This window comes from Callorhinchus milii, unplaced genomic scaffold, assembly GCF_018977255.1.
Source record: "Callorhinchus milii isolate IMCB2004 unplaced genomic scaffold, IMCB_Cmil_1.0 Scaffold1, whole genome shotgun sequence".
NCBI lineage: Eukaryota > Metazoa > Chordata > Chondrichthyes > Chimaeriformes > Callorhinchidae > Callorhinchus > Callorhinchus milii.
Window position 1 is genome coordinate 29501963 of NW_024704742.1, and position 23934 is coordinate 29525896.

Here is a 23934-nt window from a genome sequence, read left to right on the forward strand (position 1 = left end):
CTTATAGCTCTTGCAGCTAGTACACATTTACACTTGATAAATGTATTTATGTAATGTTTTGAAAAGTGTGCTTCCAGCTCATTGTTGCTTCTTCACACTTGGCATTGAGTTATATGGCAATGAGTTTTCAAGATTTCAGTGGACAGCTGTGGACCCCACGTGGGAAGTTTCTGATTTAAGCTGTTATGCGGAAGTCCAGATTGCTTACCAAAGAGAAATTCAAGAATTTGATGCTTCCAGCTGTAATGGTACACCACTAGGGATTATCTGCTTGCTCTCTTGGCTTTAATAATGGCCATTCACCTGAAATATATTCCCTCTTGAGGATGGAGGTAGAAAAATCCTGTTTGAAAAATGTGGACACTATTTCATTAAATAATTTTCAAAGTCTGCCACAGGACAGTGCTGGCTTGGAACTATTTCAAAGAATCTTACAGCACTGGATGAGGTCATTCGGCCCAATGTGCTTGTGCCAGCTCTTTGAAAGAGCAATTCAATTAGTCCCACTCCTCGCTCTTGCCCAATAGCCCTGCACATTTGAGGGATTTTGTTTTGAATCAGGTGAAAAAATGCAAAACCTTGCAGTGAAAGTGTAGTAATATTAATCATGTTTAATCATGGTGGAGAATTTGAAATCATATTTGGATGGTGTCAGTATAACTTCAGGCATTCCATTTATAATTTCTTTTGATGATAGAGATATGTTAAATTGATTTTAAAAATTACTTGCCTTTGGGATAATATAACATGTAAAATCCTATAAATGAGCATGTTATCAACTTAAAACAGCAGTTCATGTAAAAATATCAGATATGGTTATAGTGTGTGTGTGTATATATATATATACATAAATAAAATGTGCGTGGCATATCCTGGTTGTGAAAAGTTTCATGCGAAGGGCTAGTGCTTTCTCTAGTGTTGAAATGTCATCTGCTTGCTCTTTCTTACAGTGTCTGAGAGCAAAAATCTACCAGATCCTGTTCATACAGTCCTGACCCAGCAAATGAGCAGGTTGTTTGGAGAGACAAACCCAAAGAGTTTTAATGAGGCTTTCATAAACAAACACTTGAACTCAATCCCACACAGGTTAGCTGGTAAGTGAAAATAACTTGAATAATTACACTATATGTTTGTGTGGATAACAGCCTGGAGTATGGTTATTGCTTTCAACACACTCAGTTGGAGAGGAAAATTCTCTTTCAAATGCTTATTTTTTTCACAATAGAATAGGATACCAGTTCATGGGAGATGTAAAGTGAAAACAAATTCAGGATCCATTATAGCTGTCACCCATGTTTAACAGTGGGTGATCAACAAACTATTAATTTAAAAAATGGCACTAGTACTGGAATTGTGAACTGTGGTGTCATTTTATGCTGCCTTTATAATCAGACTTTGTCCTTGTACAAAATTGTCATAAAACATATTTTAGCAATTATGGAACCTATATTTCAATTTCACATGTCTTTGTTCCGGTCTTCATTTTTGTCTCACATGTTTTTCCTTTAATACTTGCATTGTATGTAGAAGTAGCTATGAACTAATTTCCTGTTTGCAGTAGCTTCTAAAACTGCAATCAGTACTGTAATCCAGATATTTCACATTGGCTGCTACAACATGGATTATAAATTTTGCTTTGTTTGACTGAGATGGAAATGGAACAGGTGTTGATTAGAGATGGAAGAGGTGCTTGTCTCAGTTGGTAGCTTCTGAGTTAAAGGCGAGAGTGATAACAGTATTGTGGCTTTAACTCAGTCTCTGCTCCAATACAGCGCTGTAGGCATACTGCATTGTCAGAGGTGCCATCTTTTTGGATGAGATGTTAAACCAAGTTCCCATGAACATTAATGATCCCATGGCACTATTGGAAAAGGGAACGGATTTTTCCCTGATGTCCTGGCCAGCAATGCGCCAGATTAAATTGGTTGTTCATTCATTTACTTCATGTCTGTTAGTGGGACGTTGATGTCCACAAGTTGCCATATTCACCTACAAATTGTCAATAGCTTTGAAGTATTTTGGTGATGCGGTAAGGGGTTAAATGCAAGAATTATTTTTATTATAAAACAATCAGTTTCTTTAAAAAAAACCTCAATAATCGAGTAGCTAGTTTCCGACTTAATCTTTAAAGAAATGTGACAAGTGGCATGATTAAACTGTAAAGTGAATTCGGCCATGGAAAGGTATATGATTCAGTGAGTAAATGCATTGAATGGTGCAGTACTGAACCTTGAAAACCAGGAAGATACCATCCTACTCAGTTGTTCTGTGGTCTGTACAGTTGGCTTTGCTGTTTCAGGGGTGGGAAGAAGTTCATTAAGTCTAGATTATTAGTTTTGATTGGGTCCATTGACCCATAATGTAAGGGCATGTGTGTATATATGCAGTATCAGAGCGGATGGATAAGAGGAGTATACTGCATAAGAAAATAGTGAACCTTGAATTGCTCAATTTGTTTTGTTTAGGCTGCATATACATTATTTATGGTCATTTGATTTTCCTCCGTTATATTATCATGCTTAGAATAGAGTTGCTTCCTGTGCCTCCTATTGACAAAGTGATTCCAATACACAGAATTTATCAGGTACTTGCTTTGATTGAACTCTGGAGACTCTAACCCTAAGAGGTAGATTGAATGATGGTTCTGCTGCAGATTTAATTTACAGGTTTTAATATTTTGTTTGAAGGAGGGATTTGATTGTTTTAGCCTAAAATATTGATTTTTGTCCAAACTACTTGAATCTTGTGGATCCAGCAATGCATTATGACATGGGAGAAATATACAATGATATGCACAAGAACTTACTGAAAAGTCCTTCTGGGTCTTAAAAATTCAAATCACTTACAGACTTGAATGTGTAATAAATGCCTTTACTTTGTTTTGGGGTTATTGACTCATTATGGAAGAACGAATGACGTATCTTGAGTTCCAAATTACATTTCCACAACTTGTTGCAAAACCTTTTTCTATTGTTGTTACAGCTGCCAAAATGATGTACTACTTGGATCCTTCTAGCCAAAAGAGAGCTGTGGAGTTAGCTACAGGACTTGATGAATTCCTAGCCAACAGGAGCATCCAGGTGAGTTTGAATCTTTGCAAGATAACAAATAAAGTCGTTTTGCTTATAACTTCAGCATTTGACAGCTCCTTGGTGCCCGTTGGTGTGTTTATAATGCTTGAAATCGAATCCCCTTGCAAGTTGACTCTTTGGGAAGAAGTCATCATAAATCAGACTAGGTTGGGTGTCTTGTTATGATCATCTGAGAATATGATACATCAGCCATCTCTGATGTTAGCCACTGGTTCCCTTGCAGGATGGGCAAACTAGTCAGCTTTGAATGTAAGTGATATGCAATCCTCCATACAGTTCATCTTGTGTAATCTGGATTGAGCTGCTACTTGCCATGAGGTTGTGCTTGAATCGTTTTTTTGAGAGGACAGCAATGCCCTTTTGATCTAACAGCATTGCTCTTAACAAAAGGGTGGTAAGCCTTTTTGGTACTACTGTATTCCAAGCAAGCCTAAAGCTGTAGATCCTTTGAAGTCTATAGTGATTTTTCACCCTTCTTGATTCCAGCCCACAGCTCAGGTACCTGTCAACTCCTTGGGACGACATCCTGACCTGAAAGATGCTATATAAATGCAATTTGTTATCATTGTTGTGATCTCTTGGATCTTTAAAGTCCACCTAAGCAAATGGCACCTCAGTATGTCCCAGGCAAAAGATAGATCTGAAATGCAGCAGTCCCTCAGTACTGCATTGGAGTATTGTCCAGACTGAGGTCAGTCGTGTCATGGGACATGGAACCCACAACTGTATTTTCTGTTTCCCTGCTACTCACTTTGAATTAGGATTCTGAGGTCTAATCTAGTAATGCTGCCCCACTGAAATTTAGCAGAGTCCAGACTAGGACCATGCGGAGAGTTTGAGGGAAGAGCACAATGCATTATGGTGCACTGATATCAAATGGAATCACACTTCCTTATTTTGACACCTGATCTGTTTTTTTTGTTACTTTGATCGTCAGATTTGTGTGAAGGCACTGGAGGCTCTGTGGGATGGTCACCTGGGAGACAGTAAAGAAACGGCTGAAATATACCGAGCACAATGTCATAAGATATTCCCATACGCTCTAGCATTCATGCCTCCTGGATACGAAGATGACATAAAGATCACAGTGAATGGGGACAGTGCTACCGAGCCCGAAGAACTGGCTAATGAGATCTGAACGAAGACGGTGACTGAAATGGACCCATTTTTGTTGCACGCCTATGATGTCAGCTCCCCACTCTGTGGACGGGAATTGTAAATATGTGTCAGGGTTTCATAAATGCTTACAGATCATAGACTTTCAAAATTGGAGGTCTTTTTTTTAATCCTGCTGACTTCAAAAAAATGAAATTTTAGAAGCGACTCCTGTACTACTGTCTGTTAACTCCCTGTGAGTGGGAAGATGACATCACTTGAATGCACTCAACACCCTTGCAATTTGGCTTCCCATGTTTTTAATGTAATCTCTAAAAGAATGTTAGACTGTTAGAAAGGTGGGTGTGATGCAAAAATATGTCCAGTCATTACTTGTCTTGAGATTCTCGTGTTCCTCAAGGTCAGCAGCTATGCTGTCCTAGCACTGGATCCTCTAAGCACAAACCTTTATGTCAGGGCTGCAGTGTCTGACAGAAAACAAATGGAAACTACACGCAGACCACAGGAAATGCCTGATGTAAATTGTGATGTACAGATTAAATGTACCCAGTTTTTTAAAAAAAAACTAGTTAAAAGCAGGATGGGTGTTTGGAATTTGAGGGAGCGCGGGGGAAGGAGAAGAAAGGAAAGGTAAATTAGGGCGCGTACTGACCACCATTTCTAAATTCTTCGGAGGGTTTCTAACAATCCAAAAGAAACTTAGTACATCTGTAGATCACCAGCTGTATTATGAAACAGTTCTGAGTCTCTTTTCACAGTGCTGCTTATTGACGACCTAAATTGGCAAATTTAGGCCATCACCAACCAGTTATTACTTTTTTTTAAAAAAAACTTTGAAAAATTGAGTGTATGAAGTAGGAAGCATTTGCTAAATTAACTGTTTCATGTTCTAATTTACAGGACTGGTCCCTAGACTCGGTACTGTTTTGTTAATGCAGATGCAGATTGTCATCAGCAGTAACTGTACCAGGCGGATTATGTAGAAAATTATACATTGATCATTTGGATACCGGTTTTCCCTTGGTGTAATGTGTCAATTATAGTACTTGAAGCCCTACATTTCTAAGGATACTTTTTGCTCTGCAGTTTTACGCATGCCCCAGACTTTGTATGTTTTTAAAAGGGGCACAGAATTTTTGAGAAAAAAAACAAATTTGCTTCTTTATTTCTGCAGCTACAATTAATTCCCATGGTTGTCTGAAATGCAAAAGGTACCAAATATACAATGCAATAAACATTTTTTTTTTGAAAATTGTTCTAGCTGGGATATTTCTTAATATGGTTTTACTTTGCATATTGTCTTCATTGTTTAATTTGACATGCCCCAGAATTTCAGTTAATTCTAAAACTCTTAATTCTTGCAGAGAGAGCCTGCTTTCAATCTCTTTCCCCTTCTCCATATGAATATAGTTGTGCAAAATCTGTTCATCTTCAGACTGTTCTTCAAATCCTGCCTATTAACGATAAACTGAACTGTACATTTCTCTATCCAGGTATTTAAAGAATGTGGTGGTTTTCTTTCAAATTGGCTTATATTGCAATTTGTCGTAGGATTTTACAATTAAAAGGCGCGGGCACTGCTGCTTTAGTATAAAAGGGCAGAAGAACTTGAGTTTACAAGAATAACATGGTAGTTTTATTAGCATGTATGCAGGTTAATGCCATCCAATTGTTTCTTTTTAGAAACTTGCTTTTCAAAGATGTTAAATCTTTCAATTAAAACTGCTACAGTCCTCCTTTTGCCTTTGACTTGATTAACTACACGAACGGAAAGGAAGGCTGCGGAACGCCCTTGGTTAATGTTGCAGGGGTTTTGTGTGCTTTCTGTGTGATGTGATCATCTCAAAATACAGACTGCAGGCCTGTAGGCAATGGGAAGTCACAGATTCCAAGGTTGGCAAAAATCAGTAGTGGCCAACATCTTTGGTTGACTAACAAAATAATCATAGAAATAACAAAATAACATAGATGTATGCCATAATCAAGACATATTAAATCAAGAATAATTCTTGATTCATCTCATCAATCTGCTATTTTGTTATTTCTATGATTATTTTGTTGGCCAACAAAAATGGTTGGCCACCACTGGCATAAATGATGCAATTCCTCATTAGTTCACAAAATAGGGGTTTCAGTGGGTCCATATCAGTTTGAACATGACCTCCACCAGCATTTGGTCTTGATCATTTCAGCACTGAGCCGTGTATGCGTGGAGGGTATTTTTTCATGTCTTCAACATATGGGATAGCACACGGGATACTTGTGCAAAGTGTGGAAATGTGAATCTTTTGCACTTGTGTTATGTGGTTAGTTCCATTTTAGCCTCACTGGTTGTATTCAGCATCCAATAAACTGGTAGCATTTGTGTCGTTTTGTCAAATATATTCCCACAATCCACTCTCCATGTACTTGATTAATTGTTTTCTTACAAACTGGCTACTTTTTTTTCCACATTTTATTTTGCAAATTAAGTGGAGATTATAATAATAATGGTTACGGTTTGATTGTTGAAAAACTTTGGTAACTCAAACCATTTAAAGTGCTTCATAACTCGCATTCAAACACTTCCTATTCTCATCTACATTAAATTTGTTTTACCAAATGTGCATTACAATTTAATCTTGCAATACAGTTCTCTATTCTGAAAATCATACTTGATGGAGGAAAGAAAAATCATTCACATAATGCTATGGGGACATACATTTTAGTACGATGGCTGATGTATCCATATTCTAGTTCCAAGGAACATTCAGTGATTGGCACTTAGAAAGCTATGTTCCAAATTTAGATACGTGGTAAGGAATTCTGGAAATTCTCGCTTTTGCACAATTTCAAGGAACATTTGAGAAGCAACGGCCAGTCGGTGTTTGCTCCTGAGGAGAGAAGGGGAACAGAGAAGACATTAGATATGCATTGTGCAACTTTTGAAGTGCATTTTGTTTACAAAATAATCCCTCAAATCCAATGATTATAATTTTTTATATATATTAGGCCAATGCAAAGGCATTGTGGCTTCTATTGTTGCACTGCAGATTGCTTTAAGCCTGTAGGGACACTAATAATGTAAGATTAACTTTAAAATGTACAGAAGTGTAATCTGTTCCCACCATCATTGTATCATAGATTAACCCCTTATGAAATTTACACTTCAGGTATTGTCCCGCAGCCAGCCTCTGCCCATATTTACATATTTTGTGACATTCAGACCTGGTGCGCCTGCAGTCCTCATGAAGAGATTTTTCTTCACACAGTAAGGATATGGAATGCCCTGCCAGGAGCTGTGGTCGAGTCAGACTCCATAAATTGCTTTTCAAAAGGAAACCACTACAGAGGTATGGGAAAGGGCTGGTAAAATGGGACTGAAAGGAATGCTTTTACAGGAGCATGTGGGCTGAATGGCCATTTTCTGGCCTGTAAATTTCTATGGTTCTAAGACTGATCTCTGAATTTAGTGTTTTCTTGGAACTAAGATGCAACAAATTGTACTGTGAATGTGGTTAATTCAGGATTCCCCACAATCTAATAAATGCCAGTTAACTGCAGCAAAGTAACAAAGTTGCAGGTGATTTACACCAACCTAACCAGAAGCTTGTGCTTCTAAATTGAATTTAATATTCCTGTCTAACTGACCTCTTCCTGAAATGTTTTTCCCCCCCGTGACACTTCTTACTTGAGAGGTCAGGAACCATGGGCAGGTGACGTGCCTATCTTGTGTTCACCAGCAGAAATAATGAAATTATTGGCAAAACAGGATGTAGGGCTAATTGCTTTTCAGGGGCAACAGATTCAGCAACCATGTAAATTAGTGCCAATAGTTACCAACCCCTTTTTCAGAACTGACTGGCTATAATAGGCAATCTGCTGCATAGTATTTTTAGTTTTCATCCAGAATGGACCTTGCTTCTTTTCCCTTTCGATTCTCCTTTCTTTAGACAACTGCTTCATGCTGCAGTTTGGTTTGATGTGCACCAGCTGTGATTGGTACTTTGAAGTGGCCATTTCAGAAGGCAGCATCAACAACAACTTGCAGTTATATAGCGCTCTTCACACAGGGTAGCGTCCTGGAGCCCTTGACAGTGGCGGAGTTTTGACACCAAGCCAGAGGGAGAGGAGGGGGTAGTTGACCGTAAGCACGATCACAAATGAAGGTCTTTAGGCAGGATTTGAAAATAGGGAGGGAGGGGGCATCAGCAGTCTGTACAATCGTGGGACATCACTGACAGGTCGATACTCGCCCAATGTCCACATGTGCACATTCTAGCAGGAGTACTATCAGAAGCGTAAGATACTACACTTGAGTTGCTTGTCTTCACATACGAGCTTACAGACATGATCAGTACCAGGCTCTATGGCTACGGAGGGCATCACAGTCAATCCCTGTCTTCTTACCTGACACCCACACTTACACTCACCAGCAGGGTCACTGGAGAGGGACCGGAAACCTTATTTTCTCCTCTCTAATCCAGGAGAGGTAAAATCAACTAATCCAAGCAGAGATGGGGAATCGAATATGTGATTTTCATTTTTTTGTGGCTCAGTCATTTTTAGTGCATATAATGAGTCCTATTCTCTTAGTATTTTTACATTTTGCTCTGTACCTGTCAGTGGAACACTGCAAAACCTCTTGCAGTTCAGTCTCGAGTTCCTTTAAGAGAGTTTGAACAAGGCTCCTTGTAACTTTACGGTCATCGTCTTCTAATTTTGTCCCATGTCGAATCCATTGCCAAACCTATAATGGAAATTTAAGTTAAAATATTAAACTATAGTTCCAGGAAATATGTAGTAAGTCATAGTCAGTAGTTTCTACTGTACCCACATTATTATACAGCAAAGCCCACACCTCAACTTTTTATCACACCACCGCGCAGTGTGTCTCCAGCAACCAGCTAACAACAACAACTTTGCATTTATACAATGTCATTCACATAGGCTAATGTCTCAGAGTGCTTCACAAAGACGGGATTGGACACAGCAAGGGAGAAGGGAGAGCAGACCATAAATTCAGTTTAAAAGGTAGGTTTTTAGGCATGATTTATGGACAGGTTGAACGATGGAGGGAGGCAGGTATAATAATAACCTGTGCATTTGTTATAGAACCTTATCACATTATTGTGACTTCTCAAAGCACTTCACAGAATATACTGTAAAGTGGATTGACTGTATGAAGTGTGTGAAATGCAGCAGCCAATTGCACACAACTGTGTCCCACAAAGAATCGTGGATTGAGTGACCAATTTTTTTTCTTTTTGGAGGGATTATTACCCCTGGAAAGTGATCTGCCAACTAACAACCAGGTTCCTACTTACTACTAGGTAAATGGAGGCGTGTGGAGTAAGGAAACTTGCCTAAGGTTTCGCCTTGCCCAGGAATCGAACCTGGATCCTCTGACTTGCTAGGCGAGTGCTCTAATCACTACGCTGCTGACACTCCAGTTCCAGAGGTTAGAAGCACAGTAGCTGAAGGCTTAGCACTGAAGTACCAAATACAGAGAAACTGGATATTTATTTATCTCATCAATCCCAGCCTTTGACAACAATCCACGGTACAAAATCAATAACTGTCACCCTCATAAGGATACAGTAATTTGCTGCTGATCTATGGTGTGGGATAGATGTCAGCAATTTTCTTTACAGGAAGGCTGATTTCACACTGGCAGCATGATGTGTGCAACTGGAGAAAATAAGTGTAAGTGGTATTATATGCAGGTGAAATCTTGTTCATTTTATATTTCAGATCAAACAATAAAACTGATACTGGGCATGAACCGTCACAACAGGATGGAGTTTACGTGTGGGTCAAAGGCACTTCTCTAACCGGCTTGACAAGGCTCTGAGACACTGCTCCGTGTGAAGGGCTCTAGATGAATGCAAATTGTTGTTGTTGTTCTAAACCTTTTTTTTAGGCAAACAGAGCAGGCAATTTGCACACATCGTGCCACAAACAGCAGATGGGACCTCAGGTTTGAGGTCTCATCCAAAGGACGTGCAAAGCTGTTTGAAAATGTTCCTGAACAACCATTGTGGATTACCAGGCTCACTGGAAGGCTGTTCCCACTACAAATCAGCAGCCTCACAATCTATATTTCTATAAATATAAATATAAATATTGTATCTACAGTACAAGATAGCACCTCCCAGTGTTCCAGTCAACTTTGAGCACTTACCATTATTACTAGACTGGTAGGGGAAGGAGGGCCAGATCCTTATGTCAGGAAGGGAACGGAATGTGGTAGGGAATATCATTATTTTGTCCTTATCAAAATTGCCACATAGTTGGAGTCCATTCAGCCCATCAAGCTTTGGCTGGTGCTCACACCTCTACTGGTACTGCGCACCTCTGGTCTAAGTGATACAACTTGAGAGGCTGTTAAGCAACAAACATGTTGCAAATTTTTCAGTCCTAGCTTGACAGCACACTGAGAAGTTGTAAGAAACAAACAAACAGTCATATTTTGGTTCGGGACATACATATCACTGTTCGTTCGGAGACAAACTCTTCTGAAAACCATGAATGTCAATAAATTAAATACATAGTCTCCACCTTGGCTCTCATTTAGGAGTTTTGATTGTTGCTCTATGTTAGGGAAAATAAAACTTACGTTTCTTTTATATTGTTTCTTATATTTTATCCAATGACAAGGAAACACACTGAAGGTGTCCTCAATGTCAATTCAAACCTCATCCACTGGAAGAGGCACTCGCCACAAAAAGGATCTGCCAAATTCAGTACCACTTTTCTTTATGAGGTGCCTTCAAAGAGAATCTTTGGATAATAATAATCCTTGCATTTGATATAGTGCTTTTCACGTCGTCTAGATGTCTCAAAGCGCTTCACAGAATAGACTGTAAAGTGAATTGACTGTACATTTGTGGGCGAAATACGGCCGCCAATTGCGCACAGCAGTGTCCCACAAACAGTCATGGATTGAAAATAACCAATTTATTATTGTTTTGTTCTGGAGGGATTATTATCAGGCGTGTGGATTAAGGAAACTTGCCCAAGGTTTAGCCCTGCCTGGAATTGAACCTAGGTCTCTCGCTGCAAGGCGAGTGCTCTAACCACTGAGCTACAGGACTCCACATATCTTCACATACTTAAGAAAAACTATACCAGATACAGGGTAGGTTCCCCAACGCGCACCCTGTGGTCCCCAAGCCTTGGCTCTTGCCAACCTGCACCTAATACTTGCCGGAATTAGGTAAGCAGGATGCGTCCCTCCAGGAAGAGGATGTGCACCCAACCTCTGGAACTCCATCCCATAGTCCCTCCGTCTCGCCCCCTCCCTCGCCACTTTTGAGACCCACCTCAAGACCCTCCTCTTCCCCCTGCCCTCCCCCACCCCAACCCTCACCTATGTGTAGGTGGGATGCATGGAATTCTCAGTTTAGTTTGGATACTCTTAAGCCTGGTGATGGGTTTCCGCATGCGTCAAAGACACCCAGCTGAACCAAAACAAACGGCAGGGTGGTGGAATTGGAGGAAATGGTAGACGCAGAGAAGCCTAGGACTAGGATGAGCACAGTGGGTTTAACAGCCTTCTGTGCTGTAAACAACGTACTCTGCTATGATTTCCTTCCCTCGACAGTAACTGAGTTAAGTAACAAAAGAAGGTAACGTGTTTCCAGCAAAGCCTAGGAGGCGCCCGAGTCTGGAAGAACCAGAAGAAGCTTAAGAGCTGCTGTAAACTTGGATTCCTGCTCTTACGCACAGCACAACCATTAAGACTCATTAACCATTAATGGGTCATGACATCATTTCCCACGATTCAAGGCAGCTGGTAAGTGCAGGAGTAATGGGGAGTAGGGGAGTGGTGTAACAAGTTAGGAGGTGATTAACATGACCAGTGCAAAGAAATCTCAGTGGTTTTGATAGGAAGCTGAATGGGACTCATGTGAATGTATGACTTACGCATTTATATGATTTATAAAGATAAGAATTATGTGAGTATTACTATAGCAGGGGCTCACTGGGGTCAAGTTCAGCACCTTGGGATGTCCTCCCATTGTGAAAGGTGCTTTATAAATGTAATTTTTGTATTGTAAGTGAGAGCTGATGACTACACTATGGTTAAAATCGCTACGATCTATAGAAAATCTCAGAGGCCTTCAGTGTGCAGAGTGACAAGTAGCAAAGCAGCAGCTCTGACGATTCTCTGACCAGAACAGAATGGAGATCTGATGTTCTTGTCCCTTGGCCATGCTGTTTCAGACAACTAACACCAGGAACTGACCCCCATGCCAAAATTGGCCCTTCCATCCCTGTAACCAGCTCTTTCTTCTCCCCACCATCACCAGAATCGGCCTGGTCTGGCTATCTGTCTGCCCCCAGAACTAGCTCCCACGCAGAAGAGTCTCCCTGACCCCCGGCACTTGCCTCATGGAACTGGCTTGTCTGCCTCCCCAGGGCCCAGATTGCCTCCCCCCTCTCCTTCCCCCCAATCCCTCTGTCCCCAGACACTGGCAAACCTCACCTTGTGAACATGAAAGAAATATAGAGCCAAACAGATCAATATTACAGCAAGTGTGTTTCCCATGCTTCAGATTAACCATTCTTTAGGATGCTGTTTGTGGGACACTGCTATGCGCAAATGGCTGCTGCATTACGCTCACAAAATACACAGTCAATCCACTTTACAGTAGATCCTGTGAAGCGCTTTAAGACATCTTTACGACTTGATAAGGCGCTATATCAAATGCAAGGATTATTATGCCTAAGTGCTACTTCCATACACCTGAACCCACTATAGCACTGTGTGTGCCATTCTGCAGGTAAAATGTGAGGTGGAGTCACCTGCTATACAATTGCAAGCTTAGATACCTGTGATCGGGAAATCTCTGCAGTCGCTGAATCTTCCACCTGACCCCGAAAGAAAAAGTGACCTTGACCTGGAAGAGGGGAAAACATGAATAAATAATTTGTCGCAACTCCTTCAAAGTAAATTGTATCTAACCTTTAGGATACAACCTATTTCAATTCATTTTTACCATGATGTTTTTGCTAGGTGAGCTGTGTGTGTCTCTCCCGAGGGAAAAAAAGAGAATCATAGAATATTGCAGTACAGAAGGAGCCCATTTGGCCCATCGAGCCCGTGCTGGCTGTTTGGAAGAGCTACCCAATCATTCCCAACCCCTACCCCACACTCTTTCCCTATATCCTTGCAAACTTCTTCTATTCAAGTACCTATCTAATTCCCTTTTGAAAGTTGTTATTTAATCTGTTTCCACCGCTCTCTCAGGCAGAGCGCAGTTCATTCCAGAGTCGGAAATTTCTGTGCTTATGTGGAACTCAGTAACGTGGTTTGGATACTATTGAGCGAGGCAATGGGTTTCCATGTATATCAGACAACCAGCAAACCAACAAAATGTTTTAAAATATATATTTTGTTGTCAGATACACCCGCTGGTATAAATGTCTAATGCAATAGTTTTTGCTTGAAAAACTCTTGTAATCGCCTGCTCGAGGTCACTGGTTACAATGAGCATCTTAGGATCTTCTCTCTTTGAGTCCATTACAGAATATAGTCATTGCAGAGGATTCAGTTTATGATGTTGGGTCCTGTAAACTGCTCTTGTGATCTTGTGTTCCTATTGCCTCACTTCTTTTCGTTCAAGTAATTATGTTGTCTGAGTTTTTTTGTATATATTGATGATACTTGATTTGTGTGTCTGTATTGTTAGTGTTGATTTGTAAAGTTCTAGTCACAGAACTCAGCCTATCCTGTTTGTGGATATTGACTTTGTACAATAGGTTTTAAGTTCAAAAGAATCTCAGTACATTGCAGTGTAATGGAAGTGTGCATAGCTCCCTCTAAAGGGGAGATGTAATCTGCAGTTATCTGATTTCAGCAGCTGTGGATGCTACAAGTTTTTATAATAACCAGATTTTATAATAATAATAATAATTCTTACATTTGATATAGCACCTTTCACATCGGGAGGAAGTCTCAAAGTGTTTCACAGGATTTACTGTGACTTGCCATGACTGTATTTGTAGGCAAATCTCGGCAGCAAATTTGCACACTCAATATCACAAATAGCCATGAAGTGACTGATCAATTTTATTTGGGAGATTGGTGGCCAGGAACCCAGTAGAAACTCCTTTCATTTTTTGAATAGTATGATGGCATCTTTAACATCCACCTAAACCAACAGGAGGGAATTCCGAAGGAAGTCTCATCGGAACAATGACATCTCCAACAACGTGATGTATCCCCAGCACTGCATTAAGTGTCAACCTGGAATATGCATTCAATCCACAAAAAAGGGAGCGATTGCTTTCAACTGAGCCAAGCTGACAAGTTGGAATCAAAATAGATAAAGTCATGGGGGGGGGGGGGAGTGGGGAAGGAAAAACAGTCTTGAGTTTCCAGTTGTCTGACTAAATCTGAGATACAGATACATTCTGACACCGGCCTTCTCGTAGCCCAGTCTCCTCCCCGGCCCCTCTTTTCAGCTAACACAGGCCTGAAGTCAGTCCCCCAACCCCTCCACATCACTATTGATGGCCATGGCTTCAGCCACTACACCCTAACCTCGGGAACTCCTTGCCTCAATCCCCCACCTCACCCCCTCTTTTATCTTTAAATCCCACTTAAAGATCTACAGTCACCTCCCCCTTTTCTTTCGGTGTTCAACCCTGTCTCTGTACAGGGCTCTGAGATGCTATCCTGTGTGAAGGGTGCTACATAAATGCAAATTATTGTTGATTGAACCCAGGTTATCATCAGTGAGGAAAATCTTTCTGAAACCATCCTTACCTCTTAGCCAAGCCTCGATGAAGAGAACACCCACTCCAATGTTATACTTCAGTCCGTACAGAGTAACCCCTCCCTACATATTGAAAACATACATTATTCACAGACACAGACATAATGTATATATATATATGCCTTTATCCATATCGTTGCCTCTGATAGTAATTGTTTTGCTTATTAAAGTCATGGACGTCAATGCTGCGAATTGAATATTTCCCACCTTTTACAGTTAACATTATATAAGCGCTTTGAGATGTCCTCCAGATGCAAATGTAAATCGAACTGAATTAATATCAAGCACACCCAGTTTAGGTTTGGAGTGGGTTATCTTTTAATGAAGGTTCCTTCCACTGTATCAATCTTAACCTTGAATGTGGCAGAGTGTCCATTGTTTTACCATAAGTAGGCCTACAAAATACACAATCACTACAGTTTACTCAGTGAAGCACTTCGAGACACCTTCCTGACGTGAAAGGAGCTATATCAAACATAAGAGTTAAATGCAAGAATTATTATAGACACATTCAAATTTCCTGCACCAGCCAATCCTTGGAGCCTATTTAGTTCAGACCGGTGATGTGCCAAATGGCAGCACTTGTGTGCTGAATGATGATTGAGACTGACCAACCTCATTTCAACAGGGAAGNAAAAAAATACATCTTTAACACCCCACCTTCCACCCCAAAAATAAACAAAAGTCTGAGACCTGGGGTCTGTCATTGGTAACAGATACAATGAGTGTTATCCAGATCACAAGAGAACAGTCCCTCTCTTTCAGAGAGGGAAATACATCAATTCACTTTACAGTATGTTCTATGAAGCGCTTTGAGACGTCTCGAAGACGTGATAAGGCGCGATATCAAATGCAAGGATTATTATTATATTAATAATTTCCAGTGAGAGATGCAGTATACCCCAGTGCACGTGAAAGTTTTATACACAATTTTAAAAGCTGTGTGGATTCTGTAAACTTCTCAGCACTTTAAAAAAAAAGGAGAATGCTTATCTTCTATTCTTCCCCTCGACTGACCAAATCTGAATGCATTTTACACAACGCAAGATAATACAGATAGATGATTTCAGCCATATTTGTCAGTCTATTAACTTCACCTGCTTCTGAGGCCTAGAATTGCTCCTGGCATTAGACTTAAGACCATTGTCTTAAACTTTAAGATTGTTCCAAATTATGGAAAAATTGATTATATTCTGTCTTAATTCGGAAGCCAATTATTTACAGCAAATGAACAGTGGGAAAACTCACTTCCAGATTAAGATGTAATTTTAAAAATATTCAAAAATTCTGCATAATCGTAAAGTTTAAGACATTGAATGAATGGCCTTAAGGCCAAGACCTTGAGAAGCGCTTTGAGACGTCCAGAAGACGTCTATATCAAAAAAATAAAAAGTGCTATATAAATGCAAGGATTATTTATTACCACTGCTGTCCTCACAGACTGCTAGTTGGACTTCAAATCCCGGATGAGAGCTGATTTCCTGCAATTGAATGTCAACAACACTGAGACCCTCCTGCTTGGCTCCCGTCAGCGCCTCCATAACGTGGGCGTTGACAGCATCTCCCTCCATGAATGCACTCCACATCTCATGGAGCCAATACGGAACCTCGGCATCCTGTTCAACTGTCCTTCATACCCCACATCCATGCCGTGACCGGCTCCACCTTTCCCCACCTCCGCAACATCGCTCAGCTCCGCCACTGTCTCACACCGCAGGCCACCAAGACCCTCATACACGCATTCGTAACATCCAGGCTCGACTACACAAACTCCCTACTTGTCGGCCTCCCCAACTCCTCCCTTCATAGGCTGCAGGTCATCTAGAACTCTTGCACCAGGCTCCGCGACCCTATCACCCCCATCCCCATCTGACTCCATTGGCTTACCATCACACAGAGGATACAGTTCAACATCCTGGTCCTCACTTTCAAAGTCCTCCACGGCCTTGCTTCCACCTACCTCTGCAAACTCCTAAGCCCCTACCAACCTGCCCGCTCACTCCGGCTGATTTCACGTCCCCCGCCTCGCCCGTCCCATCATTATCGGGTGGACCCTCAGCCACTCTGCTCACACCCTCTGGAACTCTATCCTGCAGTCTCTCTGCCTCGCCCCCTCCCTTGCCTCCTTCAAGTCCCATCTCAAGACCCTTCTCTTCGACCATGCCTTTGGTCACCTTCCTTTCTCCCCTGCCCTTCACCCTCGCCAATCCCGAACCCCAGCTCAGGTCTGAAACACTGATTGTCCAGCGCCTTGGGACGTCCTCCCGACGTGAAAGGCGTTACACAAAATGTTGTTGTTGTTGTTGTTGGGAAGTTCAAATGAAAGTGCAGAGTGTACAGTGCAGGACTCCAGCAAGATGGAAAGAGTAGGAATTAGTTACATAAATCAAATGGAGGTCAGGTGGCTTCAAGCTTGGGTTTTATAAACTTAGAGTGTAGGAGAAATCCTGGGGGAAGTAAGGAGTTTTGAGGTCCTGGGAAATAATGGGTTATAAGATGGTAAGTAAGTCCTGATTTCAGCAGGTTGAGGACTCAGGAAGAATTTGCAAGATGAAGTACTTGGCACAGCCAGTGAGGCAGCTTCAAAGGAGCACAGATCACAGTACTAGCAATACACTGAGACAAGGAAGTGTGTAAGCGTGAGAACAAGAAAGGTTTGAGTTTGGAGCCGAGAGAAGGAACAATGTGCTCCAAAAATCATGACTAAATTCTGTACACGGATCAGTAATTTGCACACTCAACAGTTCACTACAACAATGGAAAGGAATCTGTTGGATCAGCGGTTCCTATAAGTTTTTTCTGTCGGCACTACAGCCTGATAGATTGTAGTCTCATACTTACAGAAGGCATAGAAAGCAGGTCCTTTGCAGTCACAGCCAGTTCCTCTCTTAGGATGTGTAGCTGATTGGGGCCTACAGTACGTTCCTTAAAGAGCTGGAATTGAATGAGGAATTAAATACGACATATGAAGTACAGTCAACTGAATCCTAATTACTATTATTATAATCCTAAACTCCACAGTGACAATAATTCCAATGAAAACATACATGCAACCAGTTGACAAACTTGGTCATTTTATCACCCGTGCCAGCCTGGCTGAGTTGGTCGCACTATGGCTCTATTTGAAAAAGAAGGGAGTCCTGGCCAACAATACCCCAAATAAAACAAAAAATTTCATTCATAACATTGCTGTTTGTGGGACATTCCTGTCTGCAAATTGGCTGCTTGATTCCTCAACGAGATATAGACTCATTACACTTTGCAGTACACTTCTGCAACAACAACAAGATTACATTTGTATAGCGCCTTTCACGTTGGGAGGACGTCCCAAGGCACTAGATAGTGTACAGCATTTCAGACCTGAGCTGGGGTCAGGGGGGAAGAAGGGAGGGGAGGTGATTATTATTATTATTTTCATCATTATTATTGTTATTATTAGCAAGCGCAATGATTATTATTTTTGATTTTATTTATTATCCAGTTGACCTGGATATTTGTGTGGATATTTCTTACAGGACACGGCTAGTCCAAATGCATCCCCTATTTATTCTGAAAACTGAGTTCCTATTCGATGGCTTAATTGATGAAATCATTACCCAGTATAGAACTGAGCCATACATAACAGGAAGGTCCCAGGTTCCACCTCCAGTCTGTGTCAAGTTTGCTGTGCTCAGATGGTTGGGGTACTAACACTGGATCTGAGGGTCCCAGGGCTAAGGAGGAGGAGAACAGCCAGGGTTTCTGCTTCTGATCACTAATAAGTGCCCCCGAGTGGAAAGCACACGTATTACAGGTCGCAGGTTAGGACACAGTCCAGCTTATCCATACAGTCCCTACAATTGCATAACATACATACTCATCAAGTGCATTAATGTGCCATCACTTGGACTAAAGGTAGCAGGAAGGCTGGCATATCAGCCTAAAAAACTGTGAATTACTGCTTCTAAATAATTATGGGGACCAAGCTTGATGGTCATGTGATATTTACCATATGTAATGAACCTCCAGCTCCACCCAATCTCAATACTGAGTTTGGAAAGGCCAAATAATATTTTGTGCTGCTTTGCCAGGTCTTGTTGTTAAGGTTGTCTTGGTTTTGGGCATCAAAATCTCGGCACTCATTTAGAATTTCTTTTACATCCTGGTATTAAGCGCTCCGAAATGCTGTCCGGCATGAAGGGCGATATATAAATGTAGGTTGTTGTTGTTGTATTGTTACACACTGGTATTTTATTCAGTACATTCACCTCGCAGTACAAGAATGTAACATGTCTAAATACCTTCTGCATTGGTTCAATCAGGTCCAGATCGAACACCATGAATCCATCCACTCCAGCATTGATTTCAAGCAGCTTCAAGCTACGGTAACAACACATAGTTATCGACTCTGCACCGGGCAACAAACTACTCACTCAAACGCTAGACGTACTCCGCATTTCATTCTTTCAAGACTTATTTCCAAATAATGAAGGGAATTAACAGATGGATGTACTTCTTTTAATAGCACAACTTGTAAAGACTTCACTGGTCCTTGTAGACCAAACAGGTGTAGGTTTGAAGCCTGAGCTGTGCAGGGTTACACTGGCTTCAAACAGGGCCAGCAGTTGAAGTGCTACAATTGGCCTCAGTACCTGTGGGATAGGGAAAGGAAAGATAGCCCTCAATCCCACTTCCGATCACTACTGAAAGGCGCATACCTTGGGGATGTCGGATGGGGACAAGATCGTATCAGCTGTGATGTTCTCCTGCCGACACTGATTGTCAGGACTCACACACAAACACCTGTACCATTTGGGATGAGTTACGGGAGGCGCTTGTAGAACCATAACACAGAAGAAAGAAATCTAAGAATCTAACGCTCTGAGCAAGGAGGAGAGAAAACTGGAGGAGAAAATAGGGTAAAGTCAACAAATCAATAAGGTTGATCCTGTTTAATTAACTGGTATAGAACCAGAATAGGAGAGCTGGGAACTTGATCATAAGCTAAGGATGATAGATATAACTTAAGGAATAATTTCTCCACACTTTACATTAATATCTGGGCCACCTTTATTCAGAAATAAGGGAACCATATTCCCAATTCAGCTGGAACAACGCTATCAGCAGTGAGACAGGAATTACATGAACATTGAATAGTGTAGTGTATCAGGGCAGAGCTCATTCCGGGACGTTTAAATAACGTCTCTAAAGCTTATTTCAACAGGAAGAGCTAGTGCCTACAATGTGCACGGTAAACCCACTTGTACTCACTATGTAACAGCCTTTGTGACTCTCTGGTATTCGGCGCTTCCCTTCTCCCGGGGCAGTAACAGGGCTGCCATTCCTCCAGTGGCCAGGGCCCCTCGCTTATGGCAGGTCCTCACCAGGAGATCCATGTAACTCTTCAAAAACAGCTTCTCCATGTTCACGTATTTACTGCGATCCGGCAGGAGGAACCCCTGGCGATGGCCTGGGCAATAGCATCGCAACAACAGCGGAGCACGTTTATAAAACAAACAGGTTCTACCTATATATCAGATCGCTGTCCTTTCTTATCTGGGGCCTGGGTTCAACCCGAGCCCAGATGAACAACAACAACAAACTGCACTTATATAGCGCCTTTCATGGCGGTAGGACATCCCAAGATGCGGGACAGTCAAGGGTTTGTACCTGAGCTGGAGTCAAGAGGGGTGGGGATGGGAGCGGGATATGTGATGAGAAGATGACCAGAGGCACGGTCGAAGAGGAAGACTTGAGGTAGGACTTTAAGGAGGCAAGGGAGCGGGCAAGGCTGAGGAGCTCCTGGAATAATAGCCTTTCTCTCTTTTTATGTTGCCCTAACCAAACTGAGATTGGTCAGTCTCAAGCTACTTTGTATGTTGCACAAAACTGCTCTTAAACCTTGGCTGCCTCACTCAGAGAGACAGGCAGGGTATCTGAGGTACTGAGCCTGCAGTAACCAGTATCCATCACCACCTGGATATGTCTGCTGGATCCCAACAATGTGTGGCCAGCACAGCGAGTGACCCATTCGGCTCAGTCACATCTTTAGTGTCTCGTCTTAGGAATAAAATGTTAACCAGGTACAATATCTTACAAGTACAAAAACTACGTACTTAAGCAGAGTGCTTAAGTACTTAAGCAGCTAAGACCTTGATGCTCATTGGACTCTGGCTTTGCAGAGCTGAGGCCATGGCTACACTGACAAGTTACATTAGAGTGACAAACAGGTTGGTCAACCAGCAACAACAGTGTTGGATCACTGTAGCTCTTCCGCCATTGTTGGGCATTTGTAAACATTGTACTTAATTTCCCATTCTGGAAAGGAGGAGCTGGGCACAGAATTATTGAAACACAGACCCTTTGCCACCCATGTCCAGTGCTCAATAGACTATATTAGCCGGAATGGGTTGTTTTGGAAACACCTTTAAAGATTATAATACAAAGTGGCAGCACCAGGAATGTGTGCTGAGCAGACGGCACTTGTGAATTAAGGTATAATTGGGACTGACTGCTCACCAAATTTGTTCACAAAGGAGGCGGAGTAATCCCAGATACCACAGTTCAAGCCAGCAGAATGGTCTTGCAGCTCGTACAGAATCTCTTCCATCTCAAACGTGGCCAGGATGCTCTCTATCAGGACCGTGGCTTTGATAGAGCCAATCGGTAAACCCAACTGGAATGCAAAGCGATACAGCTCTAGTCTGTAACTGTGTAACAAGCTACCAGTGCCCTGTTATTCCATCCATTTGATCTCATTGTTATGGATTGACATGTTTTATTCCTAAAGGACTTTGGGGAAAAAATTCCACTCAGGTCTAGATTTACTCTATTCACTCAACAATTTTAGAGAGCCCAGAATTTAATAATAATCCTTGAATTTAATCTAGCGCCTTAACACTTCCTTTAAGATGTCTCAAATCACTTCACAGGATATATTATGTGTATAATATATTGTAAAGTGAATTGACAGTGTATGTTATGGGCAAACCGTTGAATTTGGTTTTAATTTTGAATCCCGTTTTTCTCTAGTTCTTAAAAGAACTTAACAGAAAAACAGCTTCAAAATAAAGGCTGTGTTTAAGGATAGAAATGCTACATAAATAAAGTAAATCTAGACCTAGATGGAATATCTTCCCAGATGACTCCTGCTCTATAAGAAAAGCTCTACATGAACTGCAGTCCCCTGAATATCCATCGGTCTGAGCACAAGCCGATTTCACCCCCTTCCTAGGACAGAGAACGACTCCAGCAATCCTACTGCTCTCCAACTGTGATAAACTAGCCTAGCATGGACTCAGGGTCCATATGTGCTCTGTTTCCAGCACTTTAGGTTCTCTCTCTCTCAATCCCTCCTTAGCCCCCTCCCTACACCATGCCAGTGGTCTGACCATGCCCTGCTGACTCTCCGATCACCCGCTCCTCTTCTCCATGTGCGAGTTTCGGTCACCGAGCTAACCTGAGCTGCCTTCCCCCCCAAATACCTATAGCTTCCCACCATCTGCTTTCAAATTAATTAAAAATGGTTACAAAATCTGGGGATGAAAATCACAAACTGTAACATGTAACCACATTTCTGATAAATTTGGTCCAGGCGACACCACCAGCTGTGCCACAGTGGAGGAACCTGCAGCAAACTGCTGCAATTAAATACATTTTGTTAAATTATAAATACAGGAATTCTTCTTTCTTTGCACAGTCTGTTCTCCTGACTCATTGGATTATGCCAGACAACCCTTCAGCAACTCCTAGCTGTGAAAGGGATGCCTTGTGATCTGTTCCCAGGTCTCTGCCACTTTATGACCAAATGCTGGGAGATGTTCCTGCAGCCTCGATTTATGCCTTGGCCAGGCCGTCTTTGCATTTTCCTTCCTGTCCCTTCCAGAACAAGCCACCCTCCCGTAGCACAACATGGCAAAGCACCAAAGAACAGAACTATTCTCCCCTCCCACCCACTGATTTATTTAGTTAGTACATAGAAGATAGCACTAATAATGATTACAGCTATGCAAAATAGATTACATTTATAGAGGGGATGTGATTGATTTGAAAATTGCTGTGTACAATTTGTATTTAGATTCAGTTTATGCCAAAAGTCAAACTAAATTGTAGTTTGATCAAAAGCATACGATTGCCTTGCAGAACCATACCTTCTTTTGCACCCAGATAAATATTTGATTCCAGAGTCTGGCCTCCAAATAGCTCTCAACCTGTAGTGACAAAAAACAGACAGAATATAAATTATCCTTTGTTACACATCCTGGAGCATATTATCAGCATCAAACGATAGATTGTGAGATACCAGGCAACTTAACAGGATGTACAAAGGAATTATTTCTATGGCTTTATGGCAGTAGAACTTTGTACAGACCTAAAGATAAGCCTATCTGCAAGACAAGTATGTTAATATCAATCTTAATATTGATCTTATTTTAAAGTTTATATTTCAGGATTAACTGCATTTTCCTCAGTTGTAATCAGAACATGATGAATTAATTTGATTTGCCTCAACTTCCTTGACAGAAAGTGGAATGGTATATATTTGGATGTTGACATCATTCCCAAAGAACACCAGACTCTCTTTATTTTCAAATCCTTTTTTTAAAAAATGTTTTAAAAAAAAATCTCCCGAATTTTAGGCTCCAGGAACCGTTCACTCCCAGCCTAATGGCAGTAGGAGGGTAGCTCCTATTGCCCTACAATACCACATTCTGAACTCTACTGAAGATATGTGAGAGAAAATTGAGGTGACAGGATCGTACTTTAATATTCACTTTCATTGCAGGCTATTTTTCTGCAACACTCCAACAAGGATATGATATTGGCCAATCACTAATCTTTCAGTTAATAAAGACACACTACAGCCCAGAGCAGGAGTGGGCAATTATTTTGGCTGGCAGGCCACTTCATGAGTTTTGGTAAGCTTCGCCTGCCACCAACTTAATATAGATGCAAATGCTTAATAATAGGTCAAAATCAAG

At 41.4% G+C, this 23934-nt stretch overlaps 2 protein-coding genes across 4 annotated transcripts in view; one reads left to right on the plus strand and one right to left on the minus strand.

Annotated features, from left to right (window-relative positions):
• Nucleotides 1–5460, plus strand: part of naa15a (N-alpha-acetyltransferase 15, NatA auxiliary subunit a) — a 40543-nt gene extending 35083 nt beyond the window's left edge. For both annotated transcript variants that reach the window (XM_007897681.2, XM_042339095.1), the window contains 3 exons: nucleotides 951–1094; nucleotides 2983–3080; nucleotides 4030–5460. In XM_007897681.2, coding sequence (XP_007895872.1) covers nucleotides 951–1094; nucleotides 2983–3080; nucleotides 4030–4230 — 443 coding nt within the window. In that variant the 3' untranslated portion in view covers nucleotides 4231–5460. The remainder of the gene's footprint in view (nucleotides 1–950; nucleotides 1095–2982; nucleotides 3081–4029) is intronic.
• A 361-nt stretch (nucleotides 5461–5821) lies between these two features.
• Nucleotides 5822–23934, minus strand: part of mlsl (malate synthase-like) — a 30355-nt gene continuing 12242 nt past the window's right edge. For both annotated transcript variants that reach the window (XM_042339101.1, XM_007897682.2), the window contains 9 exons: nucleotides 23104–23163; nucleotides 21473–21629; nucleotides 20225–20423; nucleotides 19255–19333; nucleotides 17816–17908; nucleotides 14965–15037; nucleotides 13026–13093; nucleotides 8807–8937; nucleotides 5822–7081 (listed from right to left, as the gene is read on the minus strand). In XM_042339101.1, coding sequence (XP_042195035.1) covers nucleotides 6958–7081; nucleotides 8807–8937; nucleotides 13026–13093; nucleotides 14965–15037; nucleotides 17816–17908; nucleotides 19255–19333; nucleotides 20225–20423; nucleotides 21473–21629; nucleotides 23104–23163 — 984 coding nt within the window. In that variant the 3' untranslated portion in view covers nucleotides 5822–6957. The remainder of the gene's footprint in view (nucleotides 7082–8806; nucleotides 8938–13025; nucleotides 13094–14964; nucleotides 15038–17815; nucleotides 17909–19254; nucleotides 19334–20224; nucleotides 20424–21472; nucleotides 21630–23103; nucleotides 23164–23934) is intronic.